General features: G+C 24.1%; 4 protein-coding genes and 1 long non-coding RNA gene across 7 annotated transcripts in view; 2 read left to right on the forward strand and 3 right to left on the reverse strand.

Moving 5' to 3' along the window:
- Positions 1–14: 14 nt before the first annotated feature.
- Positions 15–5,785, reverse strand: LOC123270500 (methyltransferase-like protein 17, mitochondrial). Its single transcript, XM_044736577.1, has 9 exons — positions 5,689–5,785; positions 4,581–4,752; positions 4,095–4,491; positions 1,739–1,892; positions 1,527–1,667; positions 1,364–1,450; positions 1,121–1,262; positions 319–457; positions 15–256 (listed from the first exon to the last, which is right to left on the reverse strand). The coding sequence occupies exons 1-9, from the start codon at positions 5,731–5,733 to the stop codon at positions 67–69; spliced, it is 1,467 nt and encodes a 488-aa protein (XP_044592512.1). The 5' UTR covers positions 5,734–5,785; the 3' UTR covers positions 15–66.
- A 282-nt stretch (positions 5,786–6,067) lies between these two features.
- On the forward strand, positions 6,068–7,417 carry LOC123270502. Its single transcript, XR_006510616.1, has 3 exons — positions 6,068–6,117; positions 6,905–7,015; positions 7,108–7,417. It is a non-coding gene; the product is annotated as an uncharacterized LOC123270502 (long non-coding RNA).
- LOC123270501 (proteasome subunit beta type-5) lies at positions 7,342–11,220 on the reverse strand. The gene is made up of 4 exons (XM_044736579.1): positions 11,038–11,220; positions 10,791–10,947; positions 9,431–9,877; positions 7,342–7,511 (listed from the first exon to the last, which is right to left on the reverse strand). Exons 1-4 carry the CDS (start codon positions 11,179–11,181, stop codon positions 7,414–7,416), a joined length of 846 nt encoding a protein of 281 aa, XP_044592514.1. The 5' UTR covers positions 11,182–11,220; the 3' UTR covers positions 7,342–7,413.
- Positions 11,221–12,731: 1,511 nt separating this feature from the next.
- LOC123270503 (transmembrane protein 19) lies at positions 12,732–16,325 on the forward strand. The gene is made up of 5 exons (XM_044736580.1): positions 12,732–13,138; positions 13,231–13,629; positions 14,203–14,307; positions 15,728–15,943; positions 16,034–16,325. Exons 1-5 carry the CDS (start codon positions 13,003–13,005, stop codon positions 16,195–16,197), a joined length of 1,020 nt encoding a protein of 339 aa, XP_044592515.1. The 5' UTR covers positions 12,732–13,002; the 3' UTR covers positions 16,198–16,325.
- Positions 16,326–18,424: 2,099 nt separating this feature from the next.
- Positions 18,425–21,553, reverse strand: part of LOC123270511 (calcitonin gene-related peptide type 1 receptor-like) — a 280,947-nt gene continuing 277,818 nt past the window's right edge. For 2 of the 3 annotated variants that reach the window (XM_044736600.1, XM_044736601.1), the window contains one exon: positions 18,425–19,110. In XM_044736600.1, coding sequence (XP_044592535.1) covers positions 18,868–19,110 — 243 coding nt within the window. In that variant the 3' untranslated portion in view covers positions 18,425–18,867. Of the gene's footprint in view, positions 19,130–21,553 lie in introns of all 3 variants that reach the window. The other variant, XM_044736602.1, reaches the window with a different exon arrangement.

The raw sequence follows: 21,553 nt of genomic DNA on the forward strand, positions 1-21,553 counted from the left end.
TTTTTTCTTGGCTGTAATTATTTATTTTATTTATAAAAGGGGAATATTTACAATAGACTTTTAAAATTATAAATTTAATTTTTTTTTTTCGTCTTTGTCATTTGTCTCTTCATCTTCATCATCAGTTACTTCTTCAGTAGCTTCATTGTCAATTATTTCTTCACCTTTGGCTTCGCTAATCACTTCACTAGAGTTATTTATCTCAATTGGCAAGCGATCACCCCACAGACTTTTTTTTCCACAGCGGAACAAAAATCTGAAAATAAATAATTATTAAAATTTTTTTATAAAAATAAATAAATAAGAATATAAAATTACTTTTCGTGTTTTCCTTTTGAGAAAATTATTTCTTGTAGTTTTCCTTCAGAAGTACACATGCGACAAATGGCCATCCTGGAATGCGTTATTGTTTCTCTTACAAGTCTTGGCCACTTATCATTATCTTCACGACTGGATCCTAAAAATAAAAATATTTTTCAAATAATCTACAATTTCGTTACTATAAATGCATCAATAAAAAGATTTGTTAATATTTAATAAATTTTTGTAATAATTAATAAATTTTTCAATCAGTGTCTTAAGAAATAAATTTATTAATCAAAAATAAATTACATAAAAAAACTTAGATTTTTTTAATTTATTAATTTTTAACACACTGATAGAAGAATTTGTTGATATTTAATAAACTTTCTTAATAATTAAAAAATTTTTCAATCAGTGACTGAAGAAATAAATTTAATAATCGAAAATGAATTAGATAAAAAAATTAGTTTTTAAAGTTTCCGCTAGGTGGCTACAATTCTCGCAGTTAGAATTCTAAAATCTGAGTATTTAACTTCGGTATAAATTTCTAGAGGTCTAGAGTTCGAATCCCAGATAAACTATTTTTTTTAATGCACGGAAGAATTTGTTAAAATTTAATAAGCTTGATTAACTGTTAATAATTATTGTTCAACTATTAATAAATATTTGCTACCTGTCTTCAAAAAAAAATCAATAATTAAAAAAATATCTATTTTTTAATAAATGAATATTTTTTTTAAATAAATGAATTTATGAACAATTAGTAAATTCTATTAATGCAAGTATTAATAAATTTTTCAATAAAATGAAAAATTACCTTTCTTAAAAACGACATACGAATACCGTTCATTGTAAATCATATGACCTCTCCTGAATTGCAGTGGGAAAAATCTAACTTCAAAATTACAAGGTGTGTTTGTTCCATCTTCATACCTTGGACATTGTAATTCATGGGGACACTAAAAAATTAATTAATAATTATTAATTATTAATTATTAATTATTAATTAGTAATTGATAATATATACAATTTTTATAAAAAAAAAAATTTTTAAACTTACGGGTGAAAAAATAAAAGCTTCGTACAGTTCTCGCTTTTTGTGAGTGTTGATCATATTAGTTATAAAATCTCTAGCTTCATTAATCAACTGTAAAATATTTATTCTTCAGCAATGTAATATTTAATATTTTAATATTTCATTCTTATTAAAAAAAAAATAATACCTTAAAGCCAGCGTTAGTTCCTTGGTCGACAATAACTAGGTACTTGTCAGTTTTCCGCCATAAATTTAAGATAGTTTCAATGCGAGTTTTTCTGTCCGGTAATTCCATGAGAGTGAATGCACAAACGACGATATCATATTTCTGTTAATTTATTAAGTCATTTAATTGTTAATTTATTATAATATGAATTAGTAATTAAAATTAAAATTTACATCATTTGTGACAGGTAGATACTGTTTGAAAAAAATATTCCGTATTTTGGGCTCTGCTAATTTGGCAATCCATCCTGCTAAATCACACATTTTTTCTGAAGCGTCGACACACATATACTCGCGTAATGATTTTTGCCAAAATTGAGAAGCTACCCTGAAAAAAAAATAAAATAAAATAATATTAATTTTTTTACAAGAGAAGAATATAAAATTGTTAAATTTTTTTTTATTCATTGAATTTATGTAGAAATAATGTTAAAATTTAGAAAATAATTAATGATAATATTCTTTAGTAAAAAACTTAAAAAAAATAAATATAAGTCACTCACGTTTTTTTTTTTAAATTGCAAATTTAAACTATTTGAAAATATTCAGAGAAAAATCTACATTAAATTTTTGCAATTCAAGAGAAGAATATTTATAAAAATGAAAAAAAAATTTGTAATTACAAAACTTTTTTATTTAAAAAATTGTAATTCAAATTTTTCAAAAATTATTGTTTTTAAAGAAGTAAAAAATTTTTTTAAATTATTTTAACAAGAGAAGAATATAAATAATAATAATAATAAAAAACTAATAACAATACTACATTTTCTTGATCCATTGAAGTTTTTAAAAAATTTTGAATAAAATTATTGAAGTGTCGAAAATTAATTTACATTTTTTTAAAATTAAAATAATAAAAAAATTAAGTAAAAAAAATTATGAACCAAATTTTTTTAAGCTGAGCTCCATAATTAGAGAAGAATATAAAAATTAATGACAATAACTAGCAACCTTGAAGTCACTACGTGACTTGTGAACAATAAATAATGAAAAATTTTGCTTTATTAAATAATGACTTTTTTTTCAAGATATAAGCTCATCCCGATGTTACACTCATCAAGAGCTTTCATTTGAGTACCCACATGCATTTTCATATATATTTCATATATACATATATATTAGGGTGGCCCAAAAAAATTGACTATTTTTTTTTTTTTGAGTCTCGAGTGAAAAAATGTTAGTTTTTGATGTTTTAAGAGCCCTCACCAAAGGACAGCTTAAAAAAAAATTTTTAAGAGGTCACTCCAAATTTTTTAAAATTTCAAAAATCGTCAATAATCGAACTTTTTTTTTTTTTTAATTTTTTTTCTCTTTACGGTATAATTTTATAGACCAAAAAAAAATAAGTTTCTGAAAGTTTCAGTTCAAAATTTAAATTTTGAAAGGTCGCTCATAATTTTTTTTTTTTTCTTTAAATAGTCATATCGTCGACTTTAACTGTTGGGAGTGGTACGTTGGGGTCTTTTGGTTTGAAAAATCTTAACCTACGCGGCAAGGTCAAATCTCAACCAAGCTGGTTTCTAAGACCAGTTTGGGATTCGAACCCACGCCTGGCAGTTTATTAAATAAAATTATTAAATTAAAAAAAATTATTTTTTCTGTATTGTGCTTGATTTTTAGTTCATCTCGTGATGTATTTTTATCGATTATGGTACTAAATAAAAAAAAAAAAATGCATGGAATTTTAATTCGAATTGTAAAAGGTCGCTCGAAAAAATCTCAACTAATGCACTAATAAATTGAAAAAAATTATGAGCAACCTTTCAAAATTAAAATTTTGAACTGAAATTTTTAGAAACTTATTTTTTTTTAGTCTATAAAATTATATCGTAACGAGAAAAAAAATTAAAAAAAAAAAGTTCGATTTTTGACGATTTTTGAAATTTTAAAAAATTTGGAGTGACCTCTTAAAAATTTTTTTTTTGAGCTGTCCTTTGGTAAGGGCTCTTAAAACATCAAAAACTAACATTTTTTCACTCGAGACTCAAAAAAAAAAAAATAGTCAGTTTTTTTGGGCCACCCTAATATATATAATATACATAAATATATGAAAAAATGATGTGGGTACTCAAATGAAAGGTCTTGATGAGTGTAACATCGGGATGAGCTTATATCTTTAAAAATGTCAACCGTTCACAAGATACAAGCTAATTTATTATTTATGCATCTAGAAATCGAGCATTTTCAAATGCAGCCTATATACTTATCATAATAAATTGACTATCGGTAAGAATAATATGAAACCTTGAAAAGGGATAAATTCAAGTCAAGACCTTTACAATTTTTAAATTGCACTAAAAAAAAAAACGATTTTATCATATGACTATCCTGGATACAAAATTTTTCTTATTCTCTTAATAATATAGATAATATTTTCTGATCCATTAAAGTTTTTTAAAAATTTTAAATAAAATTGTTGAAATGTCAAAAATTAATTAAAATTTTTTTTAAAATTAAAATTATGAACCAAATTTTTTCAAACTAAGCTTCATAAAAAGAGAAGAATATAAAAATTATTAATAATAATTACCAAGAAACAGAACCAACTCCAGATCCGAAATCCATTAAACTTTCAGGTTTAAACTTAGGATCCCGCGTCTGAATTTCTTTAAGTATTCTATACATAATAGCATAATCATGAGCTCCACGAGCGATCATATACATCAGCCCCCGATACTTGTCATACTCAATCGGAGCCCAAGGATGAACTTTTTTCCTCAGAAGTTTAAGAGTGTCCTTATGCAGCTGCTCCTGAACTTTTTCATCATCCTGGCCGTCCAGCGAAACGTACTTGCCACTTTCGGCCAGTTTTTTGCTTTCTTCAGCGTACTTCTGGTTTATCAGCTCCTGCTCTGGTGGTGGATGACGTCCATTCAGGTGCCGGTACAGTTCTATTGCATCCTGCACTATAGTCTTCTTCGGGTGTTCTAATTAAAAATTTTTAATTAATTTTTCAATTATTTATGATACAATTATTTAATAAGAACCACAAAAAAATTAAGTATCAATCTATTACCTTCCAAAGCCCGCTTCATAGCTTTGATTAACCATTTTGGAAGTTCAACGACTGTCCTCAACACAACACCCGGTTGCTTTCGAGGTTTTAATTTTTCTTCTTTTAATAAATTATTCACTTCTTCATTTAATTTTACTACTGGTGGTATTTTTCTTGCAGCATTTGTTGCGCACTGCAATTAATATTAATATGATACTGAATTTAACAAACATCTAACAATTTTTTAGATTGTTATAACAATTTATTTGTAAAGAAATAAATTTAGCGAAAAAATTTCACATTTAGAAATTTTAAAAAATTATAAGTGTGAATTGTTAAAAATATTCTTTTTATAATAATTGATTTGTTATAAAAATTTGAATAATTGTCAGATCTCTGCTAATTTCAGTATTATAAATTCATATTAATTTTTATTTCAACTAAAATTAAATGAAAATTAAATTATGATACTAAACTTAGCTAAGTTAGTTAAGTAAAAAGATATTTAAAAAAAAATCGCACGGATAATTTTTAAAATTTTCTACATGTGAAATTTTTTTTTTTTTTTTTTTTTTAATCATTTTCTCAATAAAAAAAATTTTTTTAATTTTAAGCTGTCAGTTAATTTAAGTTTTATATGACATCTGACCATTTTCTGGATTTATTTCAAAAATAGATTATATGTAATAAAATATTCTTTTAAATTTACATAAATCTTTTTTTTTTAATTTAATTCTTAAAAGTAAAATGAAATTAACAAAAATCTATCATTTTTTTCTATTTTTATAACAAAAGTTCAATAAAAAAATTTGACACTTAACAATTAAAAAAATATGAGATTAAAGTTAGCAGTTTTAATTTTATTTTAATAAATAAATTTGCTCCGAAAAGTTATTTCTAAAAAGTTGAATTTTTTAATTTTTTAAATTTCAATTTTTTTTTCTCATTTTCTTTGGCATAATTTATTTGTTAAAACAATTCGTAACAATTATAAAATATCTGCTAAATTAATTTTCATTAAAAAAACTCATGAGTAAATTTATCAAAAAAAAAATTTCTTTATAATTGAAATTAAAACAATATTTAATTGTCTGTTAATTACAGATTTTTATAAATAATAAATAATTACCTGGCATGACTGCAATTTCAAAGGTAAGTTGATTTTTTTAAACATTTTTATCAATATAAACAATTCACCAAAATAAATTAATAAATTCCTTTTAATTATCAACAGATAATTATTTAAATGATCATTGACAGTAACTATAATTGTAATTACTTAAAAAAAATAATTAACTTGTCAAATTTTTATTATTTTGCAATTTATTTTTATATATTAAAATTCACTTTTAACTTTTATAACTTGCTCCGGTTACGTTCACTAAAAACACCATGTGCGATTCTAACCTAAAAATTATACAAAAAACTAGTTTCATAAAAAAAATCATTTAAGTTTTCTCAGTACTTGCAAAGAAAATAATTACTGCTTGTTTTGTTGATAATTAATTAATAATTTTAATTGTTAATTAGAGTGTTTGTTTTTTAGAATTAAATAATTGTAAGTTTATTGAAGTTTTTTTTTAATTAGATATTAAAAATGACAAACATCTGACAGGTTGTTTTTGAAAAGGCAAATTGTTAAAAAAATTAGTCATTAATATAATAATAATAATAAAATTGTAAATTAAAAAATTTTTTTTAATTATTCAATTTTTATAGAGATGATAAAATAAAAAAAAAAAAATTTTGAAGTGTCAAAAAAATAAAAAATTATATTAATTTTTTGTTTTTTATGAAAATTGTGAAAAAATTAATACAAAAAAACTCATAACACTGAAATTAACATTCACTTGACAATTTTTTTTTTTTTTTTTTTTTTTTTTTTTTTAAGAAAAATACTAGGTCTAGAAAATTATTTTTAAAAAATTTCATTTATAATTTTTCAGAGCTTCTAAAGATGAAATTTTTAAATGATTTTTTTTTAGTATAATTTATTTATTACAAAAATTCTAAAAATTATCAGATGTCTTTCAATTTCAGTATCATAAAAACTCTGTTGAATTTTTTAATATAAGCTTTATAAAATATGACATTAAAGTTAGCTGTCACTTGACAAATTTTTAATTTTATTTAACAATCAAATTAATTCTAAAAAATTATTTTAAAAAAATTGCATTTTTAATTTTTTTTAAATTTCTACATGTCAACTTTTTTTTCTTATTTTTTTTGCCATAATTTATTTGTTAACAAAAGTTCTAAAAATTATTAAATATCTGCTAAATTAATTTTCATTTATAAAATAGTTTAAATAAAAGAAGAATATAAAAATTAATATTTTTTTACAGATAAAATAGTAAAGTTTTTCAAAAATGGACAACGAATCATCGAATGGAACTAATGAAAAATTTGAATACTCTGCTGAAAAAACAGAAATGCTTTTCAAATCAGTTAAAACGGTAACTACTTTTTTTTTTGTTTAAAATGAATTTCATTTCTTAATCTAAGATGATATTATAAAAAAAAAAACATATTTTATTTATTATTGCAGAACTTGGTTGAAATTACACAGCTTGCGCATGAAGCGGACAAGAATTTGAAGAGTCTTCAGCAAAGTATGGCTAACACGAAAAATCTGTTGAAACTTCTACAAGAAGACAAGGAATTAAATTAAAAAATTAGAATTATTACATGTAAATTTATTTTTAATAAACTGTGTACGGGTTTAATAAGTTAAATAAGGGTTCAAATAAGTTATGAATAAGTAATGATATTGAAGACTAAGTATAATAAAGAAGTTCTTTATTAATTGTTTAATAAGTATGATTAAAAAATACAATAAAGTGAAATTAATTAATTAAGCAGCATTTTTCTTTTCTTCTTGGTACATGTAATGAAGATCCTTGCAGTCGTCATCGGAAATGCGGACCCAGCCAGTTTCTTTCATGTGGTAGACTATAAATAATTAATAATTTATTAATATTAACATTTAATAATAATGATAATAAGATTTGTTTTTACAACAGAAGAAATTGTAAATTTTTTTTTATATTATTAAATTGTTAAAATTTTATAAAAAATTATTTAAAAGTAAAAAAACTGAAAAAACAAACAATTAAAAATATTTTAGATATTTTTTTGAAAATTAAAATTATAAAAAAAAAATTTACATCAAATTTTATGAAAATAATTTCAAGAAAAAAAAAAATAAAATTATTTTAACAGAAGAGCAAGATCACGTCAAGTGAACCCCCATTTTTCCACTTGATTATTAAATTTAGATATAAATAAGAAATAATTTAATTATAAATCTATCGGTATTGTATTCAAACAATGAAATCCCATTAGTTATATGCTTATCATTATCCCTCTGAAGACTTGCACGATAAGCTTGTCTTTTGACACTTGTCAAAAAGCTTTAACTAATAGGAATTTATTGTTTGAATGGGCTGAAAAATCATTTAAAAAAGTTAATTTTGGTTTCTGCTCTTAACAAGACCATGACGTTCATTAACAACAATATAAATCTCGGTATGAGCAATCTATAACAATTAAAAATACACGACAGTATCATCTTTATAAAGTTTTAGATAATACATCACTCGAGTGCAAGATTTTTTTCAAAGACATTAAAATTATTACAAATAAAACCTTTAAAAAAAAAATAACGCAATACCGACAGATTTATAATTAAATTATACTTTATTTAATTTCTTCGTTTATTAAATAATAAGAAAAAAATTTTGTTAATTAATTTTATGTCATGTGTTTTAATAAAATTATTCATTAAATAACATTATTTTTATTAAAAAAATAAAGTATTGCTTCTTATTTACAATTAATGAGTAGATTAAAAGCTGTGAACGATGCGCGGTAGCGCGCCGTATCGACAGCGCTCACCGCCCGTCATAAATAAATTTTCTGTTTGTTCAATCTAATCGCGAGCAGTCAAATTTTTTTGCGGATTCTGTTACTTTGATGTTTAGTGCATAATACCAAAAAAAAAAAATTTTATTTTTTGAGGGAGAAGTCATTGAAATTTTCATTTGTTAACTTAAAAGTTAATTAACAATATGAAAATCAGTAAATAATTTGAACTTTTATATATCATATCAAAGTACAACTATTGAACTATGAATCCTGAAAGTTTCATTAAAATATCTTTAATAGCTTTTTATTTATTGATTTTTTAATTAAAAGTCATAAAAATTTTCATTAAAAAAAAAAAATGTTAAAATGAAAATTTTCAAAAACTGTTTTAAGAATTAATTGTTCATAGTAAATACTTCATGAAAAAATATTCATACCTAAATTTAATAATCAAGTGGAAAAAGGGGGGTCCACTTGACGTGATCTTGCTCAGAAGAAAAATTTTTAAATATTTTTTTTTTAATAAAAAAAATCATACCTAAAAATTTCTTATTCAATATCTAAAGTATAAAAATTTTTTCTTATAAAAAATTAAAAAAAAAAAAAAAATAACAATATGATGAATTATGAATAAAAATATTATTTAGGGAATATAATAATATAATAAATAAATAAACTAACTTAGTGGCTGTATAACAGCATCACTTGGTAAATTATCAACTTAATGGTGTTAATTATGTGCAATTGCTACAACTTTTATAATAATAATTATTATTATTATTTTTATTTTTAATATTATTATTTTTTGTTTTTGTTTGCAATTGCTAACACATCAATGGTCTACTCATTTAGCAATCTATCTATTAAATTTATAATTAATATTCTATTAAATATGAAATCACTATGCTAGCTATAAGTCATCTTGTTATAAAATTTTCAAAAATTTTTTTTCTTATATACTAACTGTTAATAACTATAAATAAAATAAAATAAAATAAATGTACCTCGAACAATTCCTCCGGAGTAAGCATCACGATGAGTAGCGTGATAAATAGATCGTCTACCAAGATCATAAGCTTCTTCATCAGTCAAGTCCCAGCGGTACCCGGAGTCGAGAACACCAAAAGCGAATACAGAACCAGACCCAACACTGAAGACTTTTCCGGTGGTTCTAGTGCCCTCTGAGTCGACGTAGTAAAGACCTGGGCCACGCTTGTCCCACCCGGCGATCATCATTCCCATGGACAGACCCATTCCCTTGTAGTCGTAGACCATGTTGGACATGAGCTTGCTGGCAGCTGCTACGGAAATGCGCTCACGGTTCCTTAGTTCGTAGAGGCGACATTGTTTCGCCAGGACTCGGTCCCAGTAGACACAATCAGCAGCTCCTCCGGCGAGTGTGCCCAGCAGGTAATCGTTTATTTCGACGATTTTCTTCATACTTTGCGAGCCTATGTTCATTATTTTTATTTTTATTAATTTCTTTCATTTTATTTTAGGTTTTATAAAATTTTATAAAAATTTTTTTTAGAATTTAATTGTAAAAATTTTCTATGCAAAAATTTTTTATGTAATTAAATTGTTGAAATTTTTATAAAATTGTATTGTAAAAATTTTTTCATATAATTTAATTGTGAAAATTTTAATAGAATTTAATTGGAAAAAATTAAAATACTGAAGTCAGCTGACATTTGCAATTTTTTTTAATTTTTATGACAAATTAATGATAAAAAAAAAATCTTATTAAAAAATTTGCACTTGTAATTTTTTTTTTTCAATTTTTAGATGTGGAATTTTTTTATTAAAATTTTTTCATAATAATTTATTTATTTATTTATTAAGTTTAAATGTCAAGGCGCGAAGCCGAATGGCAAAAATTATATATATAAATTTATCTATACTTAATATTATGTTTTACTTTAATTTATAAAATTTGCTCACTATTAATGTAATACTCTGTACTTTACGGCCCTTAGAAAACACTTGTTCTAGGGTCGATTGAATTAAATAAATAAAAAAAAATGAATAAAAATAGAGGAAAGATTTGTTGGTTTGTTTGCATTGAATAGGCTCCGAAACTACTGAACCGATTTGAAAAATTCTTTTACTATTGAAAAGCTACACTATTCCTGGGTAACATAGGCTATATTATATTATGATTGATTTTTAAATTTTTGTTAAATACCCGTGCGAAGCCGGGGCGGACTGCTAATTTGTAATAATTGACAAAAAATTGACAAATATTTGTTAATTTCCGTACTATAAAATTTTTAATAAAATTGTATTGTAAAAATTTTTTTAGAATTTGATTATAAAAATTTTTATGAAATTAAATTGTCAAAATTGTAACATTTTAGAACTTACCAATAAATTGACCGCCAGTAGCACGTGAATCAACTGCCAAAACGACACCGCCTTGGTACATAAATCCTAGGGTGGTGGTTCCATGGTCGAATTTTATCTTAATTGCTCTTCCGGAGTCATCAGGAGTGTTTGCAAGTGCTCCCAGGCTTTCTGCTGGCTGTTAAATATTTATATTTTGGATGAAAAAAGGTTAATGCTAGAGGATGATGATGCTGCAAATTTATGAAATAAAATATAAACTACTTACATTTGCGTACGGAGGTACTGCCAAGGAGAGGTTGTTAGTGAAATTGTAAGTGTAGTTACTTATCTCATTGCGAAGTTTAGAACTCTCTTTTGATGAGTTTAAATTAATTATTGAATTTATACCACAGACATCCACGAGCGCCATTTTTGTTGTGTACTAGTCAAGTCACGATATGATTATGACTTTTATATCCTAACCAATCCTAACCTAGGAATTTCAGATGGAAATTGTTGGTAATCTAGAAATTTTTGTTATTTATCTGTACTTATGTAGTTTTCTTCTTAATTTAAATTTTTAATTAAAAAAAATTTTTTAAACATATTTTTTTTAAGATTTGACAGTTCAAAAATTTTTATATTATTTCTTTAAAAATTCAATTCACAAGAAACAACGTTTAAATTTAGAATTTTACTATTATTATTAATTTTTATATTCTTTTTTTACTATTAAAAAAATTTTATGAAATTTAATGATACTAGTCAGCTGACAGTTGTCAAATTTTTCAAATTTTATAACAAATCAATTACATAAAAAAACTCCAAAAAAATTTCCAATAATCATTTTTTTTTATTTTTACACGTGGAATTTTTTTATTTAATTTATTTTATAATAATTTGATTGTTATAAAGTTCAAAAATTTTTGACTTTTTTTTAATAATTAAATTAAAACTAAAAAAAAATTTTTTTTAATTGCACGTACAATTTTTGAAATTTTTTCTTTTAATTGTTTTTTAATATTTTTTCAATAAAATAAATCACAAAAATTTTCAGATGTCAACTAATTTAATTTTCAAAAAAAAAAAATTTTGATACTATAAACTGAAGTTAATAGTTGACAGCCGTCAATTTTTTTAATTTTTAACACAAATCAATCACAACAAGAAAAATGCTTTTAAGAATTTCCATGAATAATTTTTTTAAATTTTTTCATGTGGAATTTATTTATTAAATTATTATCAAAATAATTTAATTGCTAAAAAATTTCTAATATCTGTCAACATTTCAGGTCATTAAATATTTTTTTTTTAACCAACAAATTTTTTTCAAAAAGTTATTTTTAGAAAATTGTATTTTAAATTTCTCCATGTCAATTTCTTTTTTTATTTTTTTTTGCCATAATTTGTTACAAAAATTCTTAAAATTTAATCCATACTTTCTAAAATAATTGACATTCTAGTTAGCAGTCACTCCATGAAAATAAAGTTAGCCAACATCTGAAAATTATGATTTTTTTTTTATTAAAGAATTATTACAAAAAAATGAAAAAAAATTTTTTTTCATTTGTTAAAAACTTCCAAAACTGTAAGTGTAATTTTTTAAAAATATTTTTTAGTTATAATTTAATAAATTAAGCAAAATCAAAAAATCAAAAATGTCGGCTAACTTTAATAACACTCTATTATTTTTTAATTTTTTTTTTTAAATAAATTTGTTCCAAAAAATTATTTAAAAAAAATTACATTTTGAATTTTTTTTAATTTCTACATGTCAGTGTTTTTTTAATTATAATCTACTTGTTACAAAAATTCTTAAAATTATTAAATATCTGCTTAATTAATGTTCATGAATTAATTTTCGTTGTGACCGTTCAAAAATTTTATTTTTAATTTTCAAATATATTTAATTAAAGTTTATTATTATTATTAAAAAAAATATCACATGTAGTTTCAATTCTACCTGTCGAAGCGCTCCAGACAATTCTCACACACATATAAGTGCACATAAATTACGAATTAACATGTGTAATAAAATGCTTACGTTGACAACTGACACATAACAACATATACATTCTGACATTGTTTATATTTTATCGCACACGTGTGCACGTGATGAAGATGAAAGTATCAGTGAGATAAAAAAACATTATGCAAATAAAGACTCACCAAACCCATCAAAAATTTCAAGCTCCAACAAATTAAGTAAGGTTATAATTTTATTTCTACAATACTAAACAAACAAGTAACAATGTCACGTGATAACAAAAAATCAAATGTACTATTACCGGTACTTGTTACCGCATTTGCAATCCCTCTGTCAATGTTATTTTGGATAATAAATGTCATATATTCTATTTTATCACCCAGGGAGAATCAGACTGAAGGTTAGTCGTTAATTCTTTTCAATATTAAATTTAAAAAAAATTACCAATAAATTATCTGATAGTTTTTTTATTTATTTTTTTTTATTTTTCAGACCAGGTAGTAATTTCACCATGGAGATGGTTAGCAGCGATAGTGATCCCGATTCTATTTTCCCTCTGGGGTCTAAAAAGACGTAGCCTAGACCTGAGCGGCGCTATGCTAGGTCTGGTTGTCGGGTTTGTTTTGACGATAACAAACTACACGCATTTGGCGGACCTCATGTGCTTTTTTATAACTTCCTCTTTGGCAACCAAGTTCAGGATGAATGAAAAGAGGAAGCTGGAGGTTGACTTTAAGGAAGGAGGCCAGAGAAACTGGATCCAGGTTTTATGCAATGGCGGCATGGCTTTGCAGCTGGCATTGCTTTATTTGTTAGATGTTGGGTGTGGAGAGAGAGCTCTTGATTTTGATAAAGACTACCGGAGTTCTTGGTTGTCTATTGGTATTCTAGGTACTTAAATTTTTTTTTTATCGGATATTGAAATTAAAAAATTTTTTTTATTGCAATTTATTAATTTGATAGTTAAAAAAAATTTATTTACTCTGATAATTTTAGAGACTTTTTTTTATAATAATTAATCTGATAATTTTTTATAATAATTAATTAATCTAATAATTAAAAAATTTTTTTTTATAACAATCCATTAATCTCAGAATTTTTTAGATTTTTCTTTATGATTATTATTTAATCTGATAATTTTATAGATTTTTTTAAAAAAATAAATCTGATCATTTTTTATAACAATTAATTAATTTAACAGTTAAAAAAATTTTTTTATAGCAATTAATTAATCTAACAATTAAAAAATTTTCTTATAACAATTAATTGATCTTACAATTTTTTAGATTTCTTTTTATGATAATTAATTAATCTGATCATTTTTTCATAACTATTTTTTTTTAGAACAATTAAATTATTTAAAAAAATTCACCATCTAAAAATGAACAAAAAATGATCAAGAGAAATTAAAAAAAAAATTTTTTTTATTATAATTGATTTTTTTAAAATGTAACTTATTTTTAGGAGCATTTTCATGTTGCAATGGAGATACCTGGGCATCTGAATTTGGAACGGCAATCGGTAACTCGGACCCGTTTTTAATTACAACCCGAAAAAAAGTTCCAAGAGGTAATCCATTATTCGATTAATTTGTAATCTAATTCGTTGGAATCAGGGCGGAAATAATTATAATTACTCAGTAATTTGTAAATTAAATATCAATAGTTACTCACATTGATTTTTGCTTTAGATAATGTGTTTATTAATTAAAGCCTTGAAATTAATATTAGTTCTGGTTTTACCGCCAGATGGCTACATCTTCTCGCTATCAGAAAAATCTAAGTATAGAGTACTTATATACTGAGTGTTTTAAGCTTGTGAATATTAATATCAACGAACTTCAATTTTTTTTTGGAGGAAAAAAATTTTTATTAAGGTAGTTTGGTAGCCAAATGACTTATACTCGACCCCATATTTTTTATATTTATTTGAAAGATTATGATTAAATACATCTATAGAAAAAAAATCAGATTTTTTTATCTCTTGTTTAAGAGATATAATTATTTAAAATTATGCAAAAATACACGAGCTCTAATAAGTTTCCTTGTTCAATAATTCCGGAAATTAAGGGCTTGTAAAAAAATTGGCAAACTTGACCTCACAAAAAAAAACTTTCCAATAGATAGAACGATGTTTCATACATATTCTATCAAAATTTTACAACGATTTAGAGGCAGCATTACAGCCGAGAGCCACGCGTTCTAGTGTTAAATTTACACAAAAAACGGGCAAAAATATTGCTATTGTAAATGAAATAATAATGAAAAATAGAAAAAAATAATAAATTACAGCTTTTAACGGGTAGCATCCGATCACATTTAGAGCAGAAACGATTGAAATTGTTAAAAAAAATTTGCACCTGGGTATTTATGGAGTCTAGTTAAAGAAAAACATTTAAATACCTCATAAAATATAAGCGCTAGATTACGTCCCACTCTAGTTGTGTTTATATCGAGATTATTTGTTTACCATTTTTCGACAGTGAACCACAATCAGTCAGAAGAAAACATCAAAATTTCAGTGGTTAATTTATTTTCCACTTTCAGTCCAGTATAATTATATACTCTTAAGTATAACAAAATTATATTGATAAAAAAATACTACCAAAAATCTATCCATTTATTAAGATAAAAATTAATAAAGTGAAGCTCATGTTAAAATTCAAAATTTTTGCCTGTAATTTGTACATTTAAGTCACCAGTTGGCGTGACAGTTTAGAGGCTCGGTCCCTATTATATAATTATCATTATTTAACCATAATTATGAATTGAATTTATTCAATTAAATTCTGATTAGAAATAATTTTATATTTTATGCTATTTTTCGAGTGATAACTTGTAAAAAAGAAAAAAAAATATCTATTAATTTGATCTCAGATTGCAATTACCAAACTATCTTAAATTAAAAAAAAAAAAACATTTTTTTGCGTCGTCCTTTTTCTGAATAATTAAAAAAATAATTTTTACTAAAATAAATATTTTTTTTAAAGGTACAAATGGCGGAGTTTCATTGGTCGGCTTATTAATGTCATTACTGGGCGGATTACTCGTAGGTGTATTTCATTATTTAGCGGTACTGTACACAGTAGACTCAGTTGTACTTGAAAACTCAGCCCCCCAATGGCCAATTATTGTAATAGCCGGCCTCGGAGGTTTACTCGGCAGCATTTTAGACTCTATTTTCGGCGCTACGCTCCAGTATTCCGGTGAAATAATAATTACTTCAAATTACCTTAATAGCGTTAATACACAATAAATACTCTAACAAAAATAATAACAATAAATATTTTTTTTAGGAATTAACGAAGAGGGAAAAATTGTCGAGCGACCTGGCAAAGGGGTGAAGCATATTTGTGGAAGACAAATTTTGGATAACCACAGCGTCAATCTTTTGTCTAGCATCGCGATAGCTCTAACGCTTCCGCGGATCGCTAATTTTATTTGGCCGTTTATAAAATAATCAAAATAAATTTTATAAAGTTACAGATTGATATTAAAATTTAATACTCTATTTATTCTACTAAAAAGAAAAGAGACTAAAATTTTGCTGTATATATTTTTACAATAAAAAACTTATTAATTAATTAATTAATGGACTTATTATTTATAATATATTTTATTTTAATTACAATATATATTTATTTTTACAATCAACATATATTAGATATGTATTTAAAATATTTTTTAGTAAGTACATTTATTACATTGAAGAAGTAATAGAATAAATTCAATCAAGGATTTTATTTTATCTCGTTGTTTAGAAAATAAAATTATTTAGAATATTAATTTTTGGTGTTTTTTAATTGAGCTAATTTATTTTTAAAATATATACATTTATTAAAAATTATAAGAAAATTATAAAATATATTAGTTGAATTTTAGGCCGAATTATTTAATAGAAAATTAATTACTCTAATCGTTGTTAAACTTCAGCAATAAAGCGTATATATTTCCAGCAATTTATTATAAATTACAATTAAAAAAATAAAATACGCATACAAATAATAACTATAATAATAATAATTAATAATTATCGTAAAAAATATAACAATCAAAACTTAACCAACATTAAATCATTAAGTCTCGGAAGACTTATTTACATTTTTAGAGTGACGAAAAAAAATGAATAACTTTTTTGCTATAGGTTTGTTATAAAAATATGTTAATTTGTAATGTTTAAAGATTCTTCTTTAAATATTAGAGCGTTGAAAAATTTTCTGGAGCTTGCTCAAAAAATTTAAAAAAATTTCCTTTTGTTTTAATCATTTAATTAACCATTATAATTTTCTTTTTAGATGAGAAATTTTGGAGAATTGTGTCTTTTTTTAGGAATTAGTTCTTGGTTTTACCGATAGATGGCCAACGGCTCTCGTTTTTGAAAAAATCATTCCAGGGTATTTAAATCATAAAAATATGTGAATTTGTAGTGTTTAAAAATTGTTTTCCAAAGATCAGAGTGATGAAAAATTTTCTAGAGTTTGCTCAAGACATTTGAAAAATTTTTTTTGTTTTAATCATTTAATTAACCAACATAATTTTCTATTAAGGTAAAAAATTTTGGAAAATTTTGCCTAATTTTTTTAGAAATTAGTTCTTGGTTTTACCGCTAGATGGCCAGCGGCTCTCGCTTTTAAAAAAATCACACCAGGGTATTTAAGTACTAGAAAAATATGTTAGTTTATAATGTTTTAAAAAGTCCTTTTCAAATATCAGGTGTATAAAAAATTTTTTTAAGAGCCACCCAAGATTTTTATAAGTTCAAAACGTCTAAAGTTGAATTTTTGATATTTTTTATCGTCAGTCTATTTTGGAAGTTAAAAAAAAATCTTTTTGCGCCGCCTTTATATATACTCTGGTAAGATTTTTCTGGAAGCGAGAGCCGTGGGCCGCCTAGCGGTGAAACCAAGAACTAATTTCAAAAAAAATATTAAAAAATAAAGTATAAATTTTTTATGATTTTTCAATCATTAAAAAGTATTGAGTGACCTTTAAATTTTTTTTCGGGCCCTTAAGAAGATCTAAGTACCGTCCTAGTGTAAAGAATGTCTATAAAAAAATAATATGTAAAATACTTTTGTTATGCATGTTAAAATTAATTTTTAAATTAATTAATAACATTTTTGAGGAAATTTCTGAAAAATTTACTTATTAAATAATTATTAACATTTAATTGACTAATAAAAAATATAGTACTCTGAATTATCGGTGTACACTTGACAACACCGCAAGAGCCCTAACCTTCAAATTGATTTATGTTTACTATCTAACTAAAATGACTAAGATCTTCTAGCATTTAAAAAACCGCGGTTACTTATGCGCCGAGTAACTGCGCAAGCAGTGTTGCCAAGTCAAATACAAGACTAAAGAACGGAAGTTCCTTGTGATTTTTCATAAAAAATATAAAATATCTTCGTAATAAGTTCGGAGACCTACTTTCTTTATTATTTTAATCGAAAGCTTATTATTTTTTCAATCAAATTCAATGAAAATAACATTTTTTTTACATTGTTAATTGCATTAATTTCTTAACCAAATACACGGCTGGTGGAATCTCCATTTACCTACATGTAAAAATTACAATTTTCAAACCTAATTATTTGATTAAATATCCCGGAAACCAACTGTTTTTTAATTAATTTATTCATTATTAGGCTACGTAGATTGAATTTACCCAATAAACCCAAGATTTTTATAAGTTTTTTTATAAAAATTAAATTTTTAATATTTTTTATCGTCAGTATTTTGTAAGTTAAAAAAAATAGTCTTTTTGTGCCGCCCTTATATATACTCTGGTAAAATATTTCTAGAAGCGAGAGACGTAGGCCACCTAGCGGCAAAACCAAGAACTAATTTCAAAAAAATCTTTAATTAAATTGTAAAAAAAATTTTTAATGATTTTCTAATTATTAGAAAGTATTAGGTGACCTTAAAAATTTTTTTTGAGCACTTAAAACATTTCAATTTAACATATTTTTATATTTAACCCAAAGAAGAAAATTGTCGCTTTTTTGCGTCACTCTAATACTTATATAAATATAATACATGAATTACAAATAGAAAATTGAAACTTGCACCTTACATTAAAATTCAAATGTTTACATTAAATATATAAATATAAATCTAAATTTAATCAACACTGAGTTTGATATTGGTTGAGGTCATAAGTTGAGTCGTTGTGTTTGATAATAATCTCCTGCTCGTTCGCAACATTGTTCTCTTCCTTGTCCTCCGTGAGAAGATGATGATGATGATGGTCACTGTTGTGGTTGTGATTGTGATTGTGGGAGTGATTTTCGATGATAAGTTTCTCAAGCTTTTCTTCCATAGGAAATTCTGCCTGATAGTCACACCTTTTCCTCTCCCGCCACCGGACCTGCAGTCGAGCGGACAAACTGAAACAATCAACATCCCACAATGGACTCGACTCGATTGTTGTCATTGACATGATACGGACTCATTTCTTCTTGAACTAATTTATGTTTCAATTTTATCTTATTATAAATTGTAATATACAAACAAAATGTTTATATTTATCTCCATTAATTTCTACGTAATTATATTTATAGAGAAGACTACTAACAGCAAGTTGTAATACTTGTTAGCACTTTATTCCGCATCATGCCATTGACGAAATATTTATCTTATTTGTCTCTAAATTAATTTGCGAAGCGCAAGTTTTGTTTTACTGACCAAGTTAGGTTTATTGTAATTTTATTAAGTTTAGTACTGATAGAAGAAGTTTTAGATATTTAATAAGTTTTATTAACTGTTAATAAATTATTCATTAGATAACTAGCAACCTAGCAGTCCCTATATGACTTTTGTGACTTGTGAACTATAAATAAATAAAATTTTGCTTTATTAAATAATGAATTTTGTTAAATTGCACTGTACTTTTTTAACTATCGACGATTTTTAAAATATAAGCTCATCCCAATGTAACACTCATCAAGAGCTTTCATTTGAGTACCCACATCAGTTTTTCATATATTTTTCATATATACATATATATAATATATATTTTAAAGATATAAGCTCATCCTGATGTTACACTCATTAAGAGCTTTTATTTGAGTACCCACATGCAATTTTGATATATTTTTTATATATATATTTATATAAAATATATAAATATATAAAATATATGAAAAATTGATGTGGGTACTCAAATGAAAGGTCTCGATGAGTGGAACATCGGGATAAGCTTATATCTTTCAAAATGTCAATAGATCATTGGATATTTGTTAAAATGCCTTGTACTTTCTTAACTTTTGACGTTTTTAGAGATATAAGCTCATCCCGATGTTACACTCATTAAGAGCTTTCATTTGAGTACCCACATGCATTTTTGATATATTTTTCATGTATACATTTATATAATATATAATATATATTATATATAAATATATAAAATATATGAAAAATTGATGTGGATACTCTAATGAAAGGTCTCGATGAGTGTAATGTCAAGGCGAGCTTATATCTTTAAAAATGTCAATAGTTCACGAGATATTTGTTAAAATGCGCTGTACTTTCTCAAATATTGACGTTTCTAAAGATATAAGCTCATTCCGATGTTACACTAGTCAAGAGCTTTCATTTGAGTACCCACATGCATTTTCATATATTTTTCATACATACATATATAATATATATGTATATATTATATATAATATATTATACCATATTATACCATATATTATATATAATATATATAAATATATGAAAAATTGATGTGGGTACTTAAATGAAAGGTCTCGATGAGTGTAACATCGGGATGAGCTTATATCTTTAATAAATAATAGTTTAAAAAAACTAAAAACACGCTTTTTATAGAAAACCAAACTAAAAAATAGAAAATAAATTTTAATAAATTTAAATCAAGAATAGTGTTAAAAATTTCAATAAATATAAATTAATAATAGTGTAAATAAAAAAATGTATTTTATTTTAAAAAAAGCGTGGGGTGCTTTTTAAGATATTATCAAAATGATAATCACTCTACTCATATCTGTCATTTGTAAAAAAAAGTCAAACCCAGTCTCTGAATCCGGCGATAGTTGATTGTTTTATAATTTATTAATTATTAATAATTAAGATAATTATTAAGATAAGATTGAAGTACAATTTGTGATTTTTTATTTGTCAATCTTGCTGGAATTTATTCTCAAAAAATTCAGAATTTTTATTCTCATTAATTATAAACTTAAATTATACATTTTTTTCTTAATTGTGAAAACAGAAATTAATTTTTTTTTTATATAATTTTAAGTATTTTTTATCATTAGTATTAATATTATTGCTAGAAACTTAACTACATTTAGTTAAATTATATTGATAAAATTGATATAATTCCAAAAATAATTAATTTTATACTTAAAAATATAAAAAATGGCTTTAATAAAAAATTTTTATTAATTATTTTTGTTAATAGAATTGATTGCGATTAATTTAATAATTATTATAAAAAATTGCACTTATAATTTTTTAAAGCTTTTAAAGATAGAATTTTTTAAATAAATTTTTCATGCTATAATTTATGAGTTAAAAAATTTTAAGAAATTGTCAAATTTTTCTCAATTTCAGTATCAAAATTTTTTAATTTTTTTCAATAACAAATATCCTTAAAATTTTAAAATTTCTATTAATTACAGTAATAAAAATAATATAATTATCAAATTTTTTTTTAAATTTCATCATTTCTGTTTCTCAAAATGGACACCCACACACCAGCAGATGATCACATGGAACGTAACCATCACACAGTGTTGCCAGATGCAGCGACTTATCGCCATTTAGGCTACTTTTAACAAGGC

The sequence above is a fragment of the Cotesia glomerata genome, linkage group LG8 (assembly GCF_020080835.1).
Source record: "Cotesia glomerata isolate CgM1 linkage group LG8, MPM_Cglom_v2.3, whole genome shotgun sequence".
NCBI classification, from domain to species: domain Eukaryota; kingdom Metazoa; phylum Arthropoda; class Insecta; order Hymenoptera; family Braconidae; genus Cotesia; species Cotesia glomerata.

What these genes read in the sequence shown, in the direction of transcription:
- LOC123270500 (XM_044736577.1), bottom strand. Translation starts at nt 5,733, where the DNA reads ATGTTTAAAAAAATCAACTTACCTTTGAAATTGCAGTCATGCCAG. An exon ending in TGAAATTGCAGTCATGCCAG is followed by an intron (nt 4,753 to 5,688) that starts GTAATTATTTAT and finishes TATTAATTGCAG; the next exon opens with TGCGCAACAAATGCTGCAAG. An exon ending in AAGCTTTTATTTTTTCACCC is followed by an intron (nt 1,263 to 1,363) that starts GTAAGTTTAAAA and finishes TTAATTTTTTAG; the next exon opens with TGTCCCCATGAATTACAATG.
- LOC123270501 (XM_044736579.1), bottom strand. Translation starts at nt 11,181, where the DNA reads ATGGCGCTCGTGGATGTCTGTGGTATAAATTCAATAATTAATTTAAAC. An exon ending in CAGTACCTCCGTACGCAAAT is followed by an intron (nt 10,948 to 11,037) that starts GTAAGTAGTTTA and finishes AATATTTAACAG; the next exon opens with CCAGCAGAAAGCCTGGGAGC. An exon ending in CTCCGGAGGAATTGTTCGAG is followed by an intron (nt 7,512 to 9,430) that starts GTACATTTATTT and finishes AATTATTTATAG; the next exon opens with TCTACCACATGAAAGAAACT.
- LOC123270503 (XM_044736580.1), top strand. Translation starts at nt 13,003, where the DNA reads ATGTCACGTGATAACAAAAAATCAAATGTACTATTACCGGTACTTGTT. An exon ending in CAGGGAGAATCAGACTGAAG is followed by an intron (nt 13,139 to 13,230) that starts GTTAGTCGTTAA and finishes TTTATTTTTCAG; the next exon opens with ACCAGGTAGTAATTTCACCA. An exon ending in GTTGTCTATTGGTATTCTAG is followed by an intron (nt 13,630 to 14,202) that starts GTACTTAAATTT and finishes ACTTATTTTTAG; the next exon opens with GAGCATTTTCATGTTGCAAT.